Raw genomic sequence first — 23,141 nt, 5'->3', positions numbered from 1 at the left:
GGATCTCAGAGTAACTATGCTGTGTGAAAGCAGGCAGACAAAAATGAGTGCACGCCCTATGATTCCATTCTTATAAAATTCTAGAAGTTTGAACTCATCTCTCTACCAGCAAAGGGCAGACTGGGCATTCCCTGGAGAGCACGGGGCAGGGCGGGCAAGGAAGGGCAAGGTCAGGGGCTTATACAGAAGTGTGATACAGTGATTTGGGAGGGTTGGTTGTGGTCTTCCAAATGGAAATATATGCCAAACTCAACACGCCAACATGTACATTTTAAATGTATGCAGATTGTACATAAGTTCTGTCTCAAATAAATCTTTTTTTTTTTTAAGTCATGGGAGCAGGAAGGACCCATTGTAGTAAGCAGGATAGCACAATGAAAGAACCTGGATGTTGCCAGAACCAAAACTGAGGTCAGGTCTGCTCTTCAGCTTGTTAGCCGTGAGAATGTGCTAGATAAATAACAATCAGGAATAGTCATGTTTTTTCTCATTGATTGAAAATAGACAATATATCATATAGGAATACGTTCTAGATATTTTATAAACAGTGGTCTGGTTCATTTTTCTTCCAAAGAAGGATCTCTTTCAGTTATTCACCATATCAATAATTTTTTTCTTTAAGGGAAGTTGCACATACACCAGTGAGGAGATCACATTTGCCTGATTCTTCTGTAAGCAGATTCTATGTTCTTATCAGCCGAGTGTTGTTTCTGGCTCTGAATCCCCATCTTAAATGGTCCGCCCTGAGACTAGGTCCCTCCTGCTTTAGCTGAAGGTTTGATTCTTTCTAAAATATATACACCAAGTTAGCTCACCAACAGACTCTTCATTATGTTTGTCAAGATAGCGTCTTACTGTGTAGCCCAGACTGGCCTCCAGTTGGCTGCCCTCCTGCCTCAGCCTCCCTGATGCCAAGATTACAGGAATGTACCACCATGCCCAACTGAATAGTTCTTGTACTTGATTCCTATGGTTCTGAACAAATTACAGCAATATGTGTGGCTAAAAATTCATGTATCATCTCCTAGTTTAGGAGGCCAGAAGTGTAAAAATCAAGGTCTCTGTGACTTGCTCCCTTTGAGGTTTTAGAGGAGACCCCTCCCTTGTCTCCTCCTCACTTTGGCGGGCTGTGGCCATTTCTTGCCTTGTGGTAGCATTGATTCCAATCTCTGTTCCCTCTTTGTCTCCTCATATAAGGACACTTACCATTGGCTTTGAGTGTCATCTAATCTAGGGTGATTTCATCTTAGTAGATTTCCTTTAATTACATCACTATGATCCTTTATTTAAAAAAAAAAAATACTTGCAGGGTCTGGGGGATACACCTTTGCAGGACAGGGTACCCTCAACCCACTGCGCCCTAGATCCAGCCCCAGCAGACAAAACTTTCCTATAAGACAAGGACAGTGCTTTGTACAGCTTCAACACATGCATGCTCCAAAAGGCTGCTACCAACACAGCAATTGTGTGTCCTGATGTGCCCTGAGATTGTGGTCCTGAGTCTTTTCCTGTGACCTAATAGCCTGACAAAAGATGTAGACAATGGACAAGTATGGAAACCTCCCTTTATAACTTAGGTAGATGCTGGCATCAAGACCTTAGGTTCCAAGCCAGCACCTGGGAACCAAACTCTCCGGGTGGGTGGGGGAAGTGGGGGGGGGCAAGGGGGAGCCTGCAGTTAGAGTTATCTGTCTTCCAGGAAGATAGATTTTCCTAGGAGTTCAGGAGTTACAGTGAAATATAGTAGCTTGTTGAGGGTTTCTCCCTCACCCATAATCTCCATTTCACCTCCTAGCTACCTGAAGAAATCTGGGTACACAGGACATCTGCCCACCTCTCATCTAACAGCCTTACCTAGCATTGTCCACAAAGGCCAAATCACAAAGGGCACCCCCCTTTCCCCGCCAAGACTCCACCCCTGTTTCATCTGCAGGGGACTCATTGGTTGAAAGTGATTAGCTGCAGGCAGGTCTGGTGGGAACATCACAGCCCCATTCTGTCACTAGGCTGCCTGGCAATTGGTTTAGTGCACTGGCTTTCAAACTTCACTGTTTATAATCTGTAATCGAAGCATTAATATCACAACTCAGAGTGTAAGCACTATACATACACATTTTTAAATCTTTTCCCAAACTACCCTCATCCTTACATTGAATGGTGCCTCTCATCCTCTTCCCTCACTCCCAACCTCTATCCTTCCATTTTTCCTTTTCCAGACGCAGGGCATAACCCACTGAATTGATTTTACGATGCACAAATGGGTCACAGTCTGCAATTTTGAAAAACACAGGTTTAAAGAAAGCTGCACCATCTCCTGGTCTTGGTTAGGAAGTCCATCAAACTCCCCTTTATTGTTCTCTTTCAATTCACCCTCAAGGCTTTTTTAGCGGCTGCTTTCCTGATCCTGTGATGAGGTATGTATCGATCCCAGATCCTCTTTTCTCCGCCTGTCCTTCTGGAACAGCCTTGCTGCTTTCTAATCAGGGTGTGCGTGTCATTTCACTCCATCTCAGGAATACTGGCTGAGGCACAGATGTGGCTATAAATCAAAACCTCAAGGCTGCCATCTCCCTGACCTTGCAAATATCAACAGAGCTACTGTTCAGACCTCTCTCTCTCTCTTTCTCTCTCTCTCCCCCTTTTCCTACAATACGGATTCTCTGGGTTTATGTTTCCTCATGGTGGCAGACTCAGAAAAATTTTGGTGTCTGCATTCCACAGTCCACACTAGATAATGCCGAGCAACCCAGGACAGACACATTGTGGGGCTTATGGGGAAATTCGCTTTGAACTTCCTTGTTTCCCTCTTATGAATCTGAAAATGCATTCAAAATGGCAATCCTCCTGGCACCTTCTGGTGTTCACCGACCCATTCAATCTCTACATCCAGGAGCGGGAATAACTCTCAGCCATTTCTGTTGTTAAATCTTAATTTCAAATCTTCCTTCAGAGTCTTGGGGATTAGGCACATTTAGGACAGATCGTCAATTCCAATGTCAGTCACTTGTGACCAAGTCTGAAAAATGGCTGTGGTGGCACATGCCTGTAATCTCAGAACTCACGAGGTGGAGGCAGAAGGAACCTAAGCTTAAAGCTAACCTAGGCTATACAGAGAGTTCAAGCCAGCCTGAGTTACATGGCGAGGACAGGAGTCAAAAAACAAACATACAAAAACAGACAAAAGCACCAATCCTCACAATTCAAAGGGACCATAATTTATGGGAAATGGCATGATCAAGACAGATGAAACCAGACCAAGACCCTACCAACACCAAATGCTGAACTCCTCGTGGGGCATCTTTCCCCAGCAGACAAGTGAGGGCTCATCTTGTGTTAATTTCAGAGGGTGTCAGATTACAGATGTGGAAAAGCCCAGAAGGGATGCAGCACCCTGGAGGCCCTGGAACAAAGACAGATGACCCCGTGGGAAAAATGAGGGGCTGATCAAAGGACACCCTTTATACTCCTCACAGTATGGCCGGAACCCTCACCAGGAGCTCATTTTGCTTCACTCCTAATATCATTATACATAGAGCTGACCCCTAGCAAATAAGATGATTTTAATATTTTATTAATACCAGTATAAATAATGTTATCGATAAATAATTAATAAAGCTCCCTTTATAAATATTGTTGACATGGAAATATGACTCATATGGAAATATGACTATAAAATTTTTAATGCTGGCTGTGACTTTTTGAAACGCATTTGAAAACCAAGACTGCCATGAGCCCTGGGTTCAGAATGACCACAGATGTAATACAGAGGCTGGGGTTGCCCTGCCCCCATAGTGGCAATATTTCATTGTTGCTTCACACCCACAACATGTATGGGTCTGTCAGTGACATTGATTCAGTTCAACCCTATTAAGAAATGCCTTAGTATCTGCCCAAACTCACTTCTTAGCCTTAGAATAGCAACACTTTCATTATTTAGTTGTGCTTAACAACACTTAAGAACTTGGACAAATAATTTTATTTTAATTCCTTGTTTTCAAGCCACAACTCTGGATAGGGCTAAACAAATAATCTGTTTCTTGAGATATCAGCTAGGACCCACCCCTGATGGGCTTGGTATGGCTGGAAAACTCAGCAGCGACTGTTAACCAATGACCCTTTCAAACTGATGGTTTAGGCTAGTCATACTCCATATAAGATGTTCTGTGACTTTTTCTGGGGAGACATGAACAAGTATCTACTTACCCCAGATAGGGGACCAGTAACAGACCAAAGGAAAGATACCACTGAAGTCCAACTAGGTGAATGAGTGAGTTTTTATTGGGGTTACTTATGGGAGTATGAGTGTGAGGTTACTTATAGGACCAGCTGCATCACCAAAAAGTCCACCCAAATTTAGACGACAACTTGTGAAAGATGTATCCCTGGAGCTCTCTGCACAAAGTCTCTTCCCCTCAGCAACTTTATTAGTTATATAACCCTGGGGGGGGGGGGAGCGCGTTGTGGGCGGGATGCTTCTAAATCTTAGGTTTCAGGAACTTCCTGAATAGTCAGTTTTTTCCTTCTTCTCAGAGTGCTTCAATGCAGAGGAAATTTCTATGCAACACAGATATGTTCAGGACTCCCAGGGAGAATGTCATAATCCAGGAAAGGGAAGCTACCTCAAGACCTGGGATCATAACCCAGCAAGAGGAACTAGATAAATCATCACCTTGCCCCCAAGACAGATCAAAACCAAAGAATAAATAACTGCTATTTCGCTGCAATATTGGGGATGGGGTGGAAATGTCATGCAAACAAAATGAAGAAGGGCACAGTGATTATAGTCAGCTTGATTTTTAAAAATGAAATAAAATGTCTTGTAGAAAGTAACTTGCTGCCTAATCTAATCCCAATGACCTGAGTATAATCCTTCCCAATGGTAAAAGAATTGCTAGTTGTTAATACACGCCTTTGAGACTCTGTACAACTTGGCCTCAGAAGGGCTGAGAGCATATAGGGACAGAGCACAGCCATAACATAGATTTTGGAACTGGTTTGCTGCTGGGGCCTCACATGTAGCAAATTCTGGATCTGTTGCAGATCTTGTTGCCAGTTGTTGAAACTGCCATGTTCTCTTAAATGCAAAACTACTGAGGATAAATCCATTCTGTGAGTCAGAAAATATCTGTTACACATTTGCTGCATACTAAACCAAGCATTGCCTAGATTCTGGAATATGATGCTCAACAAAATACCCAGCCATACCCCTTCACTCACAGAGGGCATGGACTAGCACAGGAGCAGATACTTATGAACATATTCCAGAAACATGTGTCAAGTTTCATTTGACAGAATGCCACAAAAGGAAGGAGTATGAGGTAAGACTAGGAAGATTTCCCTAAAGAAGACATGGTTGAACTGAGACCCAGAAGAGAACACTGAGCATCCATGCTGCCAAAATGGGCTTCTGCCAAGTCTTATAGCAGAAGGAAACTTTGTGAAAACTAGAGTACCAGACAGGAGTAGAGTATGGAGAGTCCAGGGCAAGCACCCAGGTTGGAGAGAAGGCCAAAGGTCAGAATCTTAGAGACCATAGTGTTTGAATTCCATAATGGTATGCAAACACTTTGCCCAGTGCCTAGCAGAATACATACGTACATACACACATACATCCAAGAACCCATCTGTTTATCAGTCTTTATCACATACTTACCCAGTCATCAATCACCTCCCACATGCTAGAGACGGGTAAAAAGCCTGCCTAACCTGTACCTACTTCACTAGGTACTGTACTATTATTACTAATTATTATTATTATTTTACCAAGCAATAAGACTTCTAAAGATAATAAAAATTAAAAAAAATTTTAAAAAATTAAAAAAAAAGATTTCTAAAGACTTCTCTAGTTCTCTCATCCAGTAATAATATTCACAATCAGTTGGTGGAGAATGGGAGGTGGGGAGTTTGGGGGGTATGGAAGGATGGGAGGGAGAGGGAACTGGGATTGATATGTAAAATAAGAAATAATAATTAAAAAATAATATCTACAATCATTAGTTGCTTTCTCTTTGCTGAGACAGAATTCTTGTTTTTTCAAGAAAGCCAGAATTAAATTTTATTTCACATTGGTAGAAACTGTGAAAAAATGACATATTCCCACATTATAGCACAAGAATTCAATGGAATATTTCTTACCACAAATAAAATTTTACTGATGGTATAACTGATATAAGTTTATGTTCTTCAAATTAAAACAAAATAGTAAAATGATTGTTTGAAGTTGTCTTAAGTCTAGACATAAGCATATGGTTTCATTATTAACATCCTATCTAGTCCATACCAAATGATCTCCATATCAGTTAGCACCCATTCATAATGATGCGTCTTAGCATGGTAGTGGTCAGTTAAACAGCAGGAAAAGCAACAGTCCAGAAATGACCATAATTTTTGCAACATATTCAACTGTGTGATAGCTATACTTTATGTGTGTGTGTATGTGTATTCTAGACAGTCTTTATTACCCATAAATTCATTTTAATCATTTCCGCCAGTATTTTGGACAGGTGATTTAAAAGTCAGATGATTGCTATTGTAATGTTTGTACAGAAAACTAATTCTCAAAAATGCCTTTACCTAGGATAAAAATTTCAAATTAGTTACCAGATAAAAATAAAAGTTTCTGATTGCTCAAACCAGTATTTGGTTTCAAACATGACATATGTACAGAAAATGTAAACTTAAAGTCTGCTGATACAGAATTCTTAATGAAAGAATCAAAAGGAAAGAAAGGTTGACCTCGGCATACAATTTCAGAGATTAAATTACACCCTAGCAGGGAGGATGATGATGGGAACGGCTCTGTCCTTAGCAGTAGAAGCATGTGATAGTGGCTTCTCCCTTGTAGCCAACCAGGAAACAGAGAAAGAGATAGGTTCAAACTACAGGTAAGTGTCATCTTCAAGGGCAGCTAGTGACACACTTCTGCTACTCATCCTCAAACCAGATAGGGACCAAACATTCAAACAAATGAGCCTATAGGGGACTTTTCACACTCAAACCAAAGCATTCTGCCCCTGGTCCTCACAGAATCATGGCCCTTTATGATGCATTACGAAAGGCATTAGCTCAACTTTGAGTCCCCACAGTCTTAACAGTCCCAACAGTGTTCAATAGTCCAAAGTCTGTTTCAAAACTCAAGGCAAAGCCGTAGTTGTGACCTCTAGTAAAATTAAAAAGTAAGTTACATGCTTCTAATGTAAAATAGCAAATAGTACATATTTGCCACACATTACTGACCCAAAAGGGAGGAATGTAGGCAAAGAAAAGAGCTGTCTTCAAAGTAAGTCCGCTTGCCTGGGAGACAGATCTCAAGTCCTGAATCTCAATGTGCAGCGTGTAGTAGCAGCACACAGGTTCCGGTGAGCTCGGGCAAACCTGCCTCCATTGCTCTGCCATCTGTAACACACAGGGGCTCTCTCTTGGACCAGATCCCCTGGATGCCTGTAGCTTTCCTCAGTAAATGTTAAATGTTCCCAGTGTCTGCAGCACTCTGGGGTCTCTATCACAGTTTAGGTTTCACCTTCAAAACTTCACACTGGCCCACACCATAGCTTCCTGCAGGTAATCCGACCCTGCTGCCCCTGGCCTGGCCCTTTGGGTTCTCTCTGGAAGCTTGGTATAAGCCGTTGTGACTTTGTAGTTCTCTTGTTCTGTGTGCTGGCAGCACTTCAGAGTTTTGTTTGGCCACAGTGCATATCAGAAGCCAGTTGCAAAGGCCATATGGTCAGATTTGATCGCAGAAACAATGCTATTTTATTGGTACCAAGTTTCTGCGTTACTTACTTCTCCATCACTGTGACAGAATAACTGACGGAATAACTTAAGAGGGAAGGTTTTGTTTTGGCTGACAGTTTTGGAGAGATGGCGATCTGTCGTGACTGAGGAAACATCAGCAGTAAGGGTGCCTCTGCCCTTGGTCACAGGAACAAAGACAGTTCCTCCATCATAAACTAGGGAAGAGAGAGCACTAGGCCAGAGCCTGAGAAAGGCACAATCTTCAAAGCCTACCCCCAATGGCCTACTTTTATCATGAAGGCCCCACATCCCAAAAGTCCCATGACCTCCCAAAACAACATTACCAACTAGGGAACATATGTCCAAACATGTGACTCTCTGGGGAACATTAAATTTTACACAGTAACTCTGAAACCATATATATTTGGAGATGCACTTTCTGTTCATAAGGAATGCTTGAGGCTAAAATAGGAATGACCTCAATGACCCATTGCTATTGGAAAGTTCTCAGGAACTATGGCTGATGCCACAGTATGCTGTTCCTTGGGCTGCATAGGTGTATCTGGCCACACTCTGAGTAGTGTCACAGGCTACCTCTTTCTTTTAGAAAGGCATTTTTCCACTTGCCTAGCTGATATTGAGCATACTAGTCTCCTAAGGTTATACTCTGGTTGCCCCAGGTACTTACAAGGATGTTTTTTTTGGCAACCAATTCAGTTTCATTCTATTCTAGCTTACCTGAAATGTATCCTATTCAATTCAGCTAGATTCTGCTCAGATCAGCTTCACTCAGCCCAAATCTATCCCTCTATGCACATTTTCACAAGAATTTTCTAAAGTACTTTCCTATGTCCACTATTGGGCCTAGGAACCCCGCTGGGATTGACTTCTCTGATGGACTCATCTCACTATTGCAACCTAAATGGTATCAGTGATGTTGCACTGAGGACAAGACTGGACCTTGAATAGTACTACCCCGTTGGCATCTGCCCCTTGCCACTTGGATAATATTCTCGAGCTCTCTTATCACATTTATTCATCTATAAAACAAGAGTAACAGTTCACTCTACCTGGTGGGACATTTGTCAGGATTACATTCCCAGAAGGCACTCAGAAATGCTATCCATTAAGTCTCCTCGTTTTTTAACCACTCTGTTTCTAAAGGTAAGACTAGATGGGCAAGGAAACCCAAAACTCATTAATACTTAGAAAACAGAGCTCTACAAGTATGAAGTTCACTAGCCCACTTTGCAGAGGTCCTACCCTTTGCTCTTCCCTAGTTCTCTGTGCTCCTTGATGCTCCTTAGTGCTCCATTAAATTTCTTTTGAGAAATAGCTTTGATATTTACCCACGTTACTTTACTGACTCCTTGGTCCTTTGAACTCAGAATCGGGAAGGACCTGTAACTTGAGCACACCAGTGGCATTTCACTGCACCTCATTGTCCTCCCATCTCCTGACAGCAAGGAGGAGGTGTTGGAGATGGAGGAACATTGGCAGCCTGTCCAGCCCACCAGTCCCGCAGACCCCTCCCTGTGGAGGCTCATGTGGTGACACTCTCAGTAGTCCTGGTGGCAGGGGTGGCGTGGTGGTGGTAGTGAACATTAGCATGCATGAGAGAGTGAAGCCTTAGGGCCAGCCCTCCAGCCATCAACATATCTACACTCCTCTTTCTACAGTCAGGCCACCGCATCATTTCATGCCACCCCAGACTCAGAGGTGTTAGTTAACTCAGATAGGAGTCGACCGGTACCCAAGCTACAGGATACGCATCATACAGCATTCTCAAAACATAGTTCAGGCTTCTCTCTTATGTCTCATTCTTTTCCGCACATAGCTAAAATCAGAACAGGTTCCTACTGCTGGAATGCCTTCGTGCACATGATGCTGAGCTTACCTCCCACGTATATCCTTTTCTCTTAGGTACTCAGTGGTCTCAGATGCAGAAACTGAAAGCATTTTCATGGAGCCCATCCATCTCTCCTCAGCTGTGGCTGCCAAACAGATCATCAATGAAGGTAATAAACTGGCATCTGAGTGGGCAAATGGAGAGCCCACTGGCATCTGGATTGGTTGTGTCCAAATTCTGAACCCCCACAATCACCAAGAGACCCATTCTGATGCAGAAGCAAAGAGTCTTTTAGTGTTTAACAAACTAACCCCATTCATTTGGGCCCTTTATCTGTTCATCACCATCATGGATGACTAGAGAAGGACCCCAAAGAACCACGAGGGGGAAAGGGGGGTGTGCTCCTGGGCTTGGAGGACCTGTCCTGTGTTGATTGGTCAACTGGTTGCTATGGCCTATAGGCCCTCCCCGGGTGGTTGCTCTGCATGTCACTGTTTTGCCACTTGTGCCTTAAAGCACATCCAGAGCCATAAAGCTCATCCAGAGTTCCGCCAGCTAACTGTTGCTTGGTTCCTTGCCATGAGGAGGATATCATACCTCCTAGTGACTAGGGCAGGCCCAGCAAGGTCAGATGTGCTGAGTCAGAGGCCTATGTGTCTTTTCTGCAGCCTGTCATGGCTGCTAAAGCAGGGGGCTGGTCCCTTCAGACTCTTGCAGGGGGCCCAATGGAAGGGCAGGCATGCTTGTGCAGTGCTGCCCATCACTTTGAGAAGAGCAGATGTGACAAAAGCAGGTCGGCCAAATCCACCTCAATAGCTTTGATGAGACGAGGTAAAAATAATCCCATACCATGGGTCCCCTAGCCCATAGTCCTGGAGGGAAGCGGTTCCACTCTGACCCCAGGGCTGTGAGTAGGGATGATTGTGGAGGGTTTGTAATAGACATAAACCTAAAAGCCCAAGGAATTGGTATAAGGGATACCCACAGAGTTCTGTCCAAAGAGATGTTTACATTTAGATCTGTACCAATCTGCTTAAGGATAGTCTTCAAAAGATCTTTACAAGCTGATAAAATGGGGCCAGTAAAATAGCTCAGTGGATAATGGGGCTCGCCATGGAGGAGGGTGACCTGAATTTAATCCTCTGGTCTCACATGGTGGAAGGAAAGAACAACTCTTACACACACACACCAAGGTGTATGTGCCCCTACACACACCCAAAATAAATAGTTACTTTAAATGTTTAAATTGATAAGGTACGTAGGCATGAGAAAAATTAGGAGAAAGTAGGATAGGTAGTGATGTCCCTATTTACACTCAAAATTTGAAGCAGATAACATATTATATTTCACTCAAGGATACCCATCTGATTGAAAAGTGTTAGTTTTTTCCCTCTGGGAAGTTTGGGCCAATCCTCTTTCATGGTTTTACTCTTTCCTATTTTCCTATGACCTCTCCAGGTGGTCTGCCTCACTTCTGATGGAGTCATTACTGAGCCGGGCATCATTTCTAGCGACAGAGGGCTCAGGTAGTTGGAATCTGAACCCATTTAGAATTGGAGTTTTCTGACATCAGAAAGGCCTTGGGTCCTGGCTAAGAGGTCACACTTCCCACCCTCCTGGGAGTGAGGAGGTGAGAACTGTGATCAGATGAGAACCACAGGCAGATGAGAACTGTGGGCCCTTGGGCTTCAGTGCAGGGAAGCCAACAGTGAATGAAACAAATAAGTGAATTAAATGTTTCTCAGAAAACCGTGTCTCATAACTGGCTCCTGAAAGTTTGAGTTTCCCAGGAGTATTTGTGTCCCAGATGTGATAGGGTGGACTATGTTAGGAAGGAGCACCAGTCACCCCTTCATTTAGTAAGTACTTATGGCCATCCATGTTGTCCTGGGCACTGTGGGAGTTAAAGGTGTGAATCAGACACACTCTGAGTACCCAAACCCCCAGGCCTAAAAAGTTACCAGCCAGCTTTACAGAGAGAGAAGTGAATGGCAGAAACCAGTTTGATTCCCCGTCCCCAATGCCTACCTGTAGTAGATCTTGATCTTAAGTCTAGACCACTACTATGGTCCTCCTGAGTCCTAAGTAAATTCTTCCTGGCAGGCTCTCCTGGTATCCCCTCTGTGCCAGGGTCCTGGTAGCAATGGGGTCCAGACTCTCTCAGAGGGCAGAAAAAGTTGTGGTGTCCCTAATTCTTTAATACAAATGCTACATGTCCCTTCTAGAACTCAAGCCTCGGGGAGTCAGGGCAGACACTGAGTGTCCAGGCATGCTGGAGTCTGCCGAGCAGCTGCTGGTAGAAGACCTGTACAACCGTGTTAGGGAGAAGATGGATGACAAAAGCCTGTTCAACACTCCCTGTGTGCTGGACCTGCAGCGGGCGCTGATCCAGGACCGTCAAGAGGCCCCTAGGAATGAGGTTGATGAGGTCTGGCCCAACGTCTTCATAGCCGAGAAGTGAGTGTGATCATGGAGAGACCTAGCCCTCTGTCCTCCTCTGGTCAATCCCCAAAAGCCCCCATAGTTCCTTCCATCAGTTGGTGCCTGCCAGACCGCTTACCCAGGCCTGATGCTGGAGAAAGTCTCCTTACACCCTGCACACAGAGATCCCCAGACCAAATGACCACATCTTCCTCCTCCCCACCAGTGCCCTCCAGCACAGCCTTGCCCTCCAGGTGTCTTCCTGACACAGGTGCCTACCAACTCTATCACCTCCAACATCCCACCTCATCTCTAATAACCAGACAAGAGAGCACTAGGAGCTCCTGACAGTGCATGTTTAACAATATATGAAAATGTATGCAATATAGAAAAAGAATAGTGTATGTCTACAGCGTGCTGCACTCTGTATACATACACACACGGACACATTCTCATAAGCCTCACATTAGAAAGGCACGTGACAGAATGTTAATAGTACCTGAGAAGTGGTTTTACTCTCTTCTTTCGTTTTCTTTTGAAATATACTTGTCTCCAAGACATTGTTTTTATAATCAGAAAACTCAGTTTCAACGTAATCAGAGGCTTCTAGAGTAAAAACAAAAACACCTCTCACAGGCCATCTCTTCAAAGTCTTGTCAGTGTATGATTGGTACCACTAGGCTAATTTGTAAAACAAATTTTTGCTGATTCATTGGCTACTTAATGAGCTATCTTCCCAATGCAATTACCCACAGAGGCAGAACTGAAGGACAGAGGTTAGGGCCCTGGAGCAGACAGTGTGGAAAGAGCTTTGGATACTGGGTCTTACACTCCATCATGGAATGATCAGTTGCCCAGGAACTGATTCCCACATCATCAAGTCCTAAGTGGCCTTTAACTAGATGTGCAGATCCAGAAGCATTTATTCCGTGGTCACCAGACATCTCCAGATGTCCCCAGCTAGAGGCCTCTGCCGTTCTTTGAGCAAAGCTGTCCTCAGGGGCTCTTCAAAGTGACCTCCACTTATTCGGTTACAAAAGGAAGAGCCCTGAACACTAGTCTTGTTAAGTCTTTTTCTCCTTTCAAGACTTGAATAAAAGCTCTTGAATTCATTTTTATAATCCTCAAACAGGACCAAAATTGTCCTTCCTACTTCTTTGGTTTATGATAAGGATAAAAGAAAATGGTATGTGTGAGGGGGTGTGGAAGAATACAACATGTGATAGCAGAGTACAAGACTTCCAATTTTATTTATTTACTCTTTAAAAAAAATATTTCATATTCATGTTTTGCCTGCAAGAACATCTATGCATGCCTAGGCCAGAAGAAGGTTTTGGATATCTTGGGACAGGAGTTACAGATGGTTGTGAGCCACCATGTGGGCGCTGAGAATAGAACCCTGATCCTCTAGAAGAGCAGCCAGTGCTCTTAACCACTGAACCATCTCTCTGGGCCCCTAATTTTACTTTTTATGCCACCTTTATGCTTTGATGCATGTACATTTCCAATGTAATTGGTGTTATCCTCCTTTCCCTCTGCTTCCTTGCCCTGTCTCTTCCCTGTCTTGCTGTAGTCCAAACCATGGGCCTCTCTTTATTAAAGCATTAGCAGTGAACCCCAGAATACAAGGGGCAGGGAAGAGAGCCCTAGCCCAGCCATGTGCTCCCCATCCCATTGGCAGTACACCTTTCTAGTTCTGACTCTGGTAACCATGCTCTGCCTCTTGCCCCAGGAGCGTGGCTGTGAACAAGGGGCGGCTCAAGAGGCTGGGGATCACCCACATCCTGAATGCTGCACATGGCACAGGTGTTTACACAGGCTCTGAATTCTACACCGGCCTGGAGATCCAGTACCTGGGGTTGGAGGTGGATGACTTCCCAGAGGTAGACATCTCCCAGCATTTCCGGAAGGCAGCCGAGTTCCTTGATGAAGCGCTGCTGACCTACAGAGGTGAGGGGCCCTGCAGGTTCCCAGCTGTTGGAGAGGCAGCGTGGGGAATGTTATGAAACCCTCCTAACTGGCTGGAGGAAATCTTTGTGTGGCAGTATTCTCTGAGAAAGGAGAGAATGATCATTCATCCAGGGGGCAATCATTAAGGGCCGAACATGGGGCGACCACTGTTCTGGATACTGTCACCAGGTGTGGCAGACATTACACTGGGCAGTGAGGGGAAGGAAAATTAAAGAAGGAAGGAGGGAGAGGAGGCGGCTATGGTAAATGCAAGGCCGAAACTATCTAGGATGACACACTGGAGTGGCAGGCTAGCTCCCTGAGGGTTCTGGGCAAGGCCTTACTGAGGACAGGACATTTAAGCTCCACAGGGAAGAAGAGCTAGCTGGGAGGGGAGTAGGAGGACATTCTTACATTTACAGTAGCAGGAGCTGCTACTGTAAAAGCCCCAGTTTGATGTGTTCAGGAATGAAAAGACTGGGCTGGATTAGCACAATACATGAGGGCTTCCCGTTAGGGACAGCAACAATGGGAGAATGCCCATAGGATGAGGAGATTGTTGACCTAGAAGTCACTCCCTCTGCCTTGGAGAATGGTCACGCAGGAGGGAAGGAGCAGGACCAGGGCTGCTATGTCTGCAGGAGTGCCCAGGGTTCTGCACATTTCACCTGACAGGCTTGTGTCCCTGCCAGGACTACAGCCTGGCAGTAAGAGTGCAGGATTTGCTGTCTGGAGGCCAGGCCTGGAGTCCATGGTTAGCTAGCTTTACGCACGGACTATTTTCCTTGCCCCAGGAAGCACACTGTCCTAATACTTAACTAATACTACTGTTGCCATGAGAAATAAAAACTTAGAAACAAGCTTATGTGTAGCACACTGCCTGCTCTATGACAAGTGTTTTAAAAGTTACTGTATCGTCATACAAATACTTAATGATTCCTGGAAATGGTATTGGCTGCCACCACCGGGATTGGTAGCTTCTAATGGAAAATACCCACTCACGCAGAATATGTGTATGTGTGTAAATTTTATTACATACACATGAACACACACGTGCACAGTTCTCTCTTATTTATTTATTTTTATTATTATTATTTTTAATCCTGGGATCTGTGTGTTTGTTTTAGAGGTGGTGTCTCACCCTGTAGCCTGGGCTGTATTATAACCCATTTTCTCACCCAGGCTAGACTTCAAATTGAGGTAATCCTCCTGCCTCAGCCTTAAGTGCCAGGATTACAGACATGAGCTACCCACCCAGCTTAAACTTACTTTTTAAAATGCAGGTCTTTTTCATCTATATAGGGTTGAGGGCATCAATGTCTGTGGCAAGAAGGCTTTGCTCCTTTGCTCCCCCCAATCAAGGGCCAGCTTCCTGTCAGAAGGGGCTGTAGGTGCAACATGTGGCCACCACAGCAGGAGAGCATGGATTCCATAGTAGGCAGGGAGCTTTGTCAGAAGTTAGAGCAGCAGCTAAAGCAGGCCTGTGAAGGAGAGGATGCTGCAGGGAAGTTTCCTGCCATTTTGGCTTATAGAGGGCATACACCTAGTTTGTAGGATTCATGCATCAGTGCAAAGCTAAGCATTAACACTGCTTAGCTTAGTGGTTCTCATCCTTCCTAATGTTGTGACCCTTTTATACAGTCCTTCAGGTTGTGGTGACCCCTTACCACAAAATTATTTCATTGCTACTCCATAACTGTAATTTTGCTCTGGTTGTGAATTGTCATGCAAATATCTGATAGGCAATCCCTAAATGGGTCATGACTTACCCAAAACAGTTGGCTTAGGCTAAACCTTTGGCTATTGCAACACCTTGCCAGGGCCTCCCCTGTCCGCATCTGGCATTGAATCACCACCTCCTACAGGTGCAGAATTGTGTAGAGGCGGTGGCTGCTGCCTTAAGGTAGGTCCCACTCTGAGGCAGAGAAGTAAACATCAGAGTCCCCAGAGCCTTTCTTTACCCTAGGATACAATGGAGGAAGGAACACTAGCACCCATCACAGTAACCCCATGATGGGATGTTGCTGCTTACATTTTACAGAAGTTGAGGCTCCTAGACAGGTCCTCTGGCTTTGCCTCTGTGTAATAATAAAATTTTCTTAGCCCACGGTCATGGCAAATGCATGGGAGGCTGAGGATAAAGGACTATCCTGACTTCCAAGCCAACCTTAGCAAGGACCAAGCCAGGCTCCATTGCATACCCAGACCCTCCAGAAACAATAAATCCAGTGCACACACACAGGGATGGGAAGTGTGGATTTTGCTAGTAAGTTCAAAACCAGCTCCAACTCCTCAGGAAGCCAAGCTGCCAAAAGGTACAGGAAGGAATTTCAAGACAGGATCCCAACATGGCCTGAGGGAGACACTGGACATTCTCAGGACTCCTGCTTTCTGTTTTCTTTCTCCCTCTATGTTAGACAGGAAGGCTGCCATTAGATAGTCATTGGCTTCAGTCCCATTTCCAGGCCAGTCCCTGGAGAGTTGGCCTGGCAGACACTTGTCCTTTATCTACTGTGAGTTCCATCAGCAGCGGCAGTTGTGATGGCTTCTGGGAAAGTACTTATTTCTTTGGGGTATGGAGAGGTGTGTTCTGAGGGAAGGAGAAACTATGGGTTGGAAGGACACAGTGCAAATCCACAATTTAAAAAAAAATCACACTGAGAGGTTGAGAGGTTGAGAGTTTGAGAGGTTGAGAGTTTGAGAAGGTGTAGACACAGTGGTGCTCGGGCCTTGCTGAACCTCCAGTGGCACCCTCTCATCTCTGAAGCAATTCCTTATCCAGACAGACCTTCCACCTACTCGTCAGCCCAGTGCTAAATAGAGTGATGACTGTGTACATTGGCCACCTTCCTGGAGCCATTTTATTGACAGCAAGTTCTCATCCTGTCAGTGGTGGCAGGGACAGAGGCACAGCCCCAAGCGGTTACCCACATCGCTCTGAGGAGTTCCCTTAATCTTTTGGCCCTCTCTGCTGAGGTAAAACTGGGTCCTTGACACAAAAGAATTCCAGGATGGGCTGTTAGGAAGCAGAGTTGGTATTTATTAAAGGACATTCTTAACACATTTCAAAACAGGGGTTGACAGAAAGAGGGGAGCTTGAGAAGAAAGTGAGGCACCCCGAGATCAAGGGCATTGGCCACTCTGACAGACTGGCACTTGGCTGCCTTTACAATAGCCAGGCACACTGTTCTGGTAGGGTTCTGAAGCTATTATCTTTAAAGGGTTGCTAACCTAAATGAGATCACAGGGCGGTTCCAGAAGGGCAGTCAGCAGGATTGCAGTTGATAAGGTAAAACTCTAGATCCCAGGGATGCAGGAAGTTAAGTGTCTTCACTATAAACAAAGTGAACAGAATTGTGCGAGACCCCCCAGAAAATGTCTGGGAGAGGAATGAAGCCTATTCCAGGTCATATACATTCAGCTTTTAAGCCTATGTCATTGCTATTTTAACAGAAAGTGTCCATATATGAAAAGAATGTTATCATTATGAGGGTAACCTTCACAGCACTGGTAACTCTTGATCTCTGTTGGCGAGAGGCTTCAGCTGGGGCTCATCTCCATTGCCATGTCCCCATCATTCCCCCATCTTTCTACCTCGCTTGAATAACATAGTTTTACTCCATTATAGAGGATGCTCCCTGGAGTTGTGCTTGGTGCCTCTCCCCTGGTGCTCTGGATCAAACCCAGGTCCTCCCGAATGGTAGGCAAGCTCTGTCCCCAGAGTGCTCCCTTTGCCTTGGCCTTACAGAGAAAGGAGAGAAATCCTGTTCTTGCTTTGGGTGAAACAAGTAGAAGACCCAACTCAGCCTCCTCTCCCTGTCCTTCAGGCTGCTTCCTTCAGAGGAATCCCAGGGGATGAGAACGCAGCATAGGAAGACTTGTCCCCACTCCACACCTGCTTTATGCCAGGATGAGTCTAAACAGGACTTGATGCCCTTAGGAGGAAGACTAGGCAGTAACGTCCTGAAAGTGATCTGTCCTGTCAAGGGACTAACAGCAGGAGGTTGTGACCTGGCTGGAAGGTTAAGAATAGGCCCTTGGTGAGGCACAGGTGTGGTAGGAAGGGCTAAAATGGGAAACAGAGGCCTTTATTATTTTTGATTCTGCTCACTTACCACCCTCTAGTGGCTGCTGACTCCTGGCAATAGCAGCATTGCAAGGTCTTGGGTCCCTTCCAGTCCCAGTCTCTGACCTCCCCTGTGACAAAGACATGGCCTTTCTGAAGCAAAGATACAATAACAAAAGAATCATCCCCTATTCATATTATCAGATAGGACTCCTGCCGATTTAGCAAACATCTCCAAAGGCTGTTGGCAAATAGATTGATGACAGCTAGGAAGAAGGTCTCCAGGGGTCTCAGGCTGCATTTTAAACAGCCATTAGAATGAAGGTACTGACAGAGTGTCTGTCACATTTATGAAAGATGCAAAGCAGAAGGGGAGGCCAGGGGACAGCATATCTGCTGAATGGTACAGTTAAACTTTTCGGGAGAGTCTGTAGGCTGGAAGGACAGACTGCATAGACCAAAAGTGTCAGTAGGGATTTGTAATGCTATCTTTATGCTTAAAACATACTATAAAATGAGAGACATGGCCTAGTAGCAGGTGGGTTTTGTTTGTTTGTTTGTTTGTTTTATAGATTTCAGTTGATAGGGAAGAATTTAAGATCACTGTTTGACCTGTCTGTCCATATTGCATACAACATCATAGTTTAGATGGTTTGAGTGCCCCCCCTAGGGCTTCCTGATCTAAAAATTAATCCCCGTTTTTTGAGATAATAAGAGGGTAGAAACTTGCTCCAAGTGTAGTGTTTGGAGATGCAGCTTTTATGAGATGCTGAGGGTTAGATAAGGTCATCAGGGTGGAGCCCTCTTGGTAGCTGTCTAAGAGGCAGAGATGAGGACATGCTCGAGCATCCACACACATCCACACCTCCTGTCCTTTACCCTGTGGCGGTCTACACTGCCTCAAGACTCCACCAGCAGGAGGGCATCATTAGATACAGCCCCTAGACCATGCACCTTCAGAATCTTAAGCAAAAAAATAAACTTGATTTCTTTAGAAAGTGACCTGCCTTGGGTATTTCATTATAATAGTAAAAAGCTATTCCTGCAGATGTCAGGAGTGAAGCCTAGTGCCCAGAACAAATGGTATGGAAACCTATCTACTCTGTGTGAGTTGTCCAACCCAGAAATATCTCGTCCTATCCTAGAAACTAACTAAGGATTAAAAACATATAATAAAACTAGTAAGTTCAATGTTTCAATGTAATGTTTGAAGGAGAGTGTCTGTTGTCAAGAGGGGAATGCTTAAAAGACTCAGGTTAGCCCGTAAGAAATGCAATGTGATTGTGACCTTTGTGAAGACCTTTGTACAAAGGGTCTGGTTCATACAAATGCATTTGTTGTTGACTCCAGAATATCATTGTAGAAGCAAGTACTGGATGCCTATTGCTGTAAATTATACTTTACCCTGATATATGGAAGAATTTTCCAAAAATTAGATGGTCCACTGTGGAGGGAGGGGTTTGTGTCTGTAGATCTGTGAGCCAATGAGTTCCTATTGCTGTCAGCATCCTGCAGAGGTGGCAATATGGCATTCCAGGTATTGGAAAGAGAAGTTTCCAGGGTTTTTTTGGGGGGGAGTTGCCCCTGTCTTCTGCCTCCTAACTTCTTCAACCTTTTCTCTCTCAAATAAGAAAGAGTTTGTGGGGAGGAAGTAGAAATGGGACCCCAGTGTGTCAGAAGTGACAGCAGTGGGATGCTCTGTCTGATGTCTGTGGGACAAGTGACTTAAGCATAGATGAACACCAGAGTCAAAGCAAATATGCAAAGTTCAGTACATCAAAATAACACACTAGAGAAAGAGCACGAGGAAGCCAAGCCATCGTGTCACTGTCTCTTGTGCTCTCTTTACTTTTAGGGAAGGTCCTGGTCAGCAGTGAAATGGGGGTCAGCAGGTCAGCAGTCTTGGTGGTGGCCTACCTGATGATCTTTCACAGCATGGCCATCCTGGAGGCCTTGATGACTGTGCGCAGAAAGCGGGCTATCTACCCCAATGATGGCTTCCTAAAACAGCTGCGGGAGCTCAACGAGAAATTGATGGAGGAGAGAGAAGAGGAGGATGGTGAGGAGGAGTCTGAGGAGGATGCTGGGAGCACTCTGGGAGCTAGAGTAAATTCACTGATGGTGGAAGAAGAAGATGATGTCACCAGCCACCTGAGTGGCTCCTCCTTGGGGAAGGCCAGCCAGGTCTCTAAGCCAGTCACCCTTATTGATGAAGAGGAAGAAGAGAAACTGTATGAGGAGTGGAGGAAAGGTCAGGGCCTCCCCAAGGGTGAAGCTGCTCGGGATAGAAAGGGTAGTTGCTCTGCCTCCTCTGCCCAGGATAGGGATGACTATGAGGATGAGTGTGTAGAAAGGATAATCCAGGAGTGGCAGAGCCGAAATGAGAGGTACCAAGCCAAAGGGCACCATCAGTGGAGTCGGGAGGAAGATGAGGAAGAAGAGAGATCCTATGTCGGCAGAAGGCGCAGGCATACCCTGAGCGAGAGCAGCGTCTCAGAGAGTGTGAGCAGCCATGACATCCAGATCTTGAAACAGCAGCTAGAGAAGAGCAGTCAAAGCCGCAATGGAAGACGCTGCTCGGACTCTGAGTCCACAGAGAGTACCTGGGATATGTGGAATGAGAGGCTGCTTGAGATTGAGAAGGAAGCTGCCCAGAAGTACCACTCTAAGAGCAAGAGGGAGATGGATGCTGCGGATTCAGAGGCAGGGGACAGGGTCCGAGAGGATGATGAGGAGAGTGTGTTGTCCGAGGCCAGCTCCTTCTACAACTTCTGCAGCAGGAACAAGGACAAGCTCACTGCCCTGGAGAGGTGGAAGATTAAAAGAATCCAATTTGGATTTCACAAGAAAGACTCCGAGGTGGGAGATGGGAGCAGTGAGCACGGTGCTGATGAGGCAGCTGGGGAGAAGAACCTCTCTGATGTCAACCTGACAGCCTACCAGGCCTGGAAGCTGAAGCATCAGAAAAAGGTGGGCAGTGAGAACAAGGAGGAGGTGCTGGCGATGAGCAAGGGGGAGGATGTAGCGTTGGCTAAGAAGAGGCAGCGGAGACTCGAGTTACTGGACAGAAGCAGGCAGACACTGGAAGAGAGCCAGTCCATGGGGAGCTGGGAGGCCGATAGCGCAGCTAGCAGGAGCATCCCCCTGTCTGCATTCTGGTCTGCAGCCTCCTCAGTCGGTGCAGATGGGGACACGGCATCAGTACTCAGCATCCAAAGCCACCAATCTTCCCTGTCTCAGCCTGCAAGCAACATGCCTATCACACCCCTGCCAAACCTGCCCCTAGGGCCTGGAGACACCATTTCCATTGCCAGTATCCAAAACTGGATTGCCAATGTAGTCAGTGAAACCCTTGCCCAGAAGCAAAATGAAATGCTCCTGTTGTCACGCTCGCCCTCTGTTGCAAGCATGAAGGCAGCACCCGTGGCCAGCCGTCTAGGGGATGACCAGGTCTCCATGCTCGGCTCCTCCCTGAGTGGCTGCTTGCCACCTAAGAGCCAAGTGGGACCCAGCTCCGATGTGCAGTCTGTGTTGTCCTCCACCAGCTCACTGACCTCCAGGGCTGAAGGCAGTGGCGATAAAGTGAGAGGGACCAGCAAGCCCATCTACAGCCTCTTTGCAGACAATGTGGACCTGAAAGAGCTCAGCCGGAAGGAGAGAGAGAGGCAAACAGAGCTGCAGGAGAAGATGTCTGAGTATAAAATGGAGAAGCTGACCTCAGACAATAAGCGTAGCTCTCTCTTCAAGAAGAAGAAGGCCAAGGATGACGAGGGCAGAGGCGTGGGCGACAAAGATGAGGACACAGACAGTGCCATCGGAAGTTTCCGGTATTCCTCCCGCAGTAATTCCCAGAAGCCTGAGACAGACACCTCCTCCCTGGTCATCTCGGATCATTATAGAAATGGTCACAGCGCCAGCAACGAGATGGATAGCACTATTAATACGTGGTTGAGCGGTCTCAGGGCAGAAGAAAAGTCTCCTCCACGAAGTGATTGGTCTGGAAGCTCCAGGGGAAGGTATACCAGATCTTCCCTGCTCCGGGAAACTGAGTCTAAATCTTGCAGCTACAAGTTCTCCAAATCCCGGTCAGAGGAACAGGACACCTCCTTCCACGAAGCAGACGGCAACCCGGTGAGAAGCACCTCACGTTTCTCATCTTCCACCACCAAAGAGAGCAGAGAGATGCACAAGTTCTCCAGGTCCACATTCAGCGAGACTGCGAGCTCTCGCGAGGGGAGCCCAGAGCCCTATTTCTTCCGCAGGACCCCTGAGCCCTCCGACGGGGAAGAGTCCCCAGGGCCACGGCGCCCAAACTGGACCAGGCCCAGAGACTGGGAAGACGTGGAAGAGTCATCTAAGTCAGACTTCGCAGAATTTGGGGCCAAGAGGAAATTTACCCAGAGCTTCACGAGGTCGGAAGAGGAGGGGGAGAAGGAGAGAACAGAAAGTAGAGAGGAGGGGAGGTTTGCATCTGGGCGGCAATCCCAGTTTCGGAGAAGCACAAACCGGCAAGAGGAAGAAGAAATGGATGATGAAGCCATCATTGCTGCTTGGAGACGGCGGCAAGAAGAAACGAGAACTAAACTGCAGAGGAGGAGGGAGGACTGAGCTGAATCAGGCCCACACCGGCGACATTGGGAACATAGGAAGAAGCCATTCAACTTAACAGGGGGCTTGGGAATACCTCACCACTGCCTGCCAAGGGTTGAGCAGGTGGACATGATTTTCCAAATATACAAAAATACAAGTATAGTAGCGAGGAGAAGAGAGAGGATCTATCCACGTGAGGCCCCAATTCTGGTTTAGAAAGCAGGCGAGGAAGACGGTTCATGCAGTCCAAAGTTCTATTTGTAGAGGTTTTGTAATGAGACCCAGGTAATCTACTCTGTAGCAGGTCTGACCCCTCCCTGCAATGCTCAGCTGTAGTGGTTTCTTTTCAGTGTTCTGGGTCTGCATTAAATTGGTATGCTGTCAAATAGTTCTTCGTTCTGGTCATTTCTAACTTAGGTTGTTAGGAGATCCTCATTTGAAAAGACACAACTGAGCTTTCACGAGCCAGCCACACCTGTGTGCTGTGTTCCACGAAGGCTGTGGTTTCAAGCAACGCCATTGTCATCTCGT

General features: G+C 45.8%; 1 protein-coding gene across 1 annotated transcript in view; it reads left to right on the top strand.

The window, feature by feature from the left end:
- Positions 1–22,745, top strand: part of Styxl2 (serine/threonine/tyrosine interacting like 2) — a 30,615-nt gene extending 7,870 nt beyond the window's left edge. Inside the window, exons 3-6 of the mRNA XM_051186183.1 lie at positions 9,658–9,752; positions 11,809–12,040; positions 13,737–13,954; positions 19,876–22,745. Coding sequence (XP_051042140.1) covers positions 9,658–9,752; positions 11,809–12,040; positions 13,737–13,954; positions 19,876–22,628 — 3,298 coding nt within the window. The 3' untranslated portion in view covers positions 22,629–22,745. The remainder of the gene's footprint in view (positions 1–9,657; positions 9,753–11,808; positions 12,041–13,736; positions 13,955–19,875) is intronic.
- Positions 22,746–23,141: the final 396 nt, after the last annotated feature.

The sequence above is a fragment of the Phodopus roborovskii genome, unplaced genomic scaffold (assembly GCF_943737965.1).
Source record: "Phodopus roborovskii unplaced genomic scaffold, PHOROB, whole genome shotgun sequence".
Classification (NCBI taxonomy): Eukaryota; Metazoa; Chordata; class Mammalia; order Rodentia; family Cricetidae; genus Phodopus; species Phodopus roborovskii.
The sequence above is the reverse complement of the archived record's forward strand: the minus strand, read 5'-3'. Positions and strand labels throughout refer to the sequence as shown.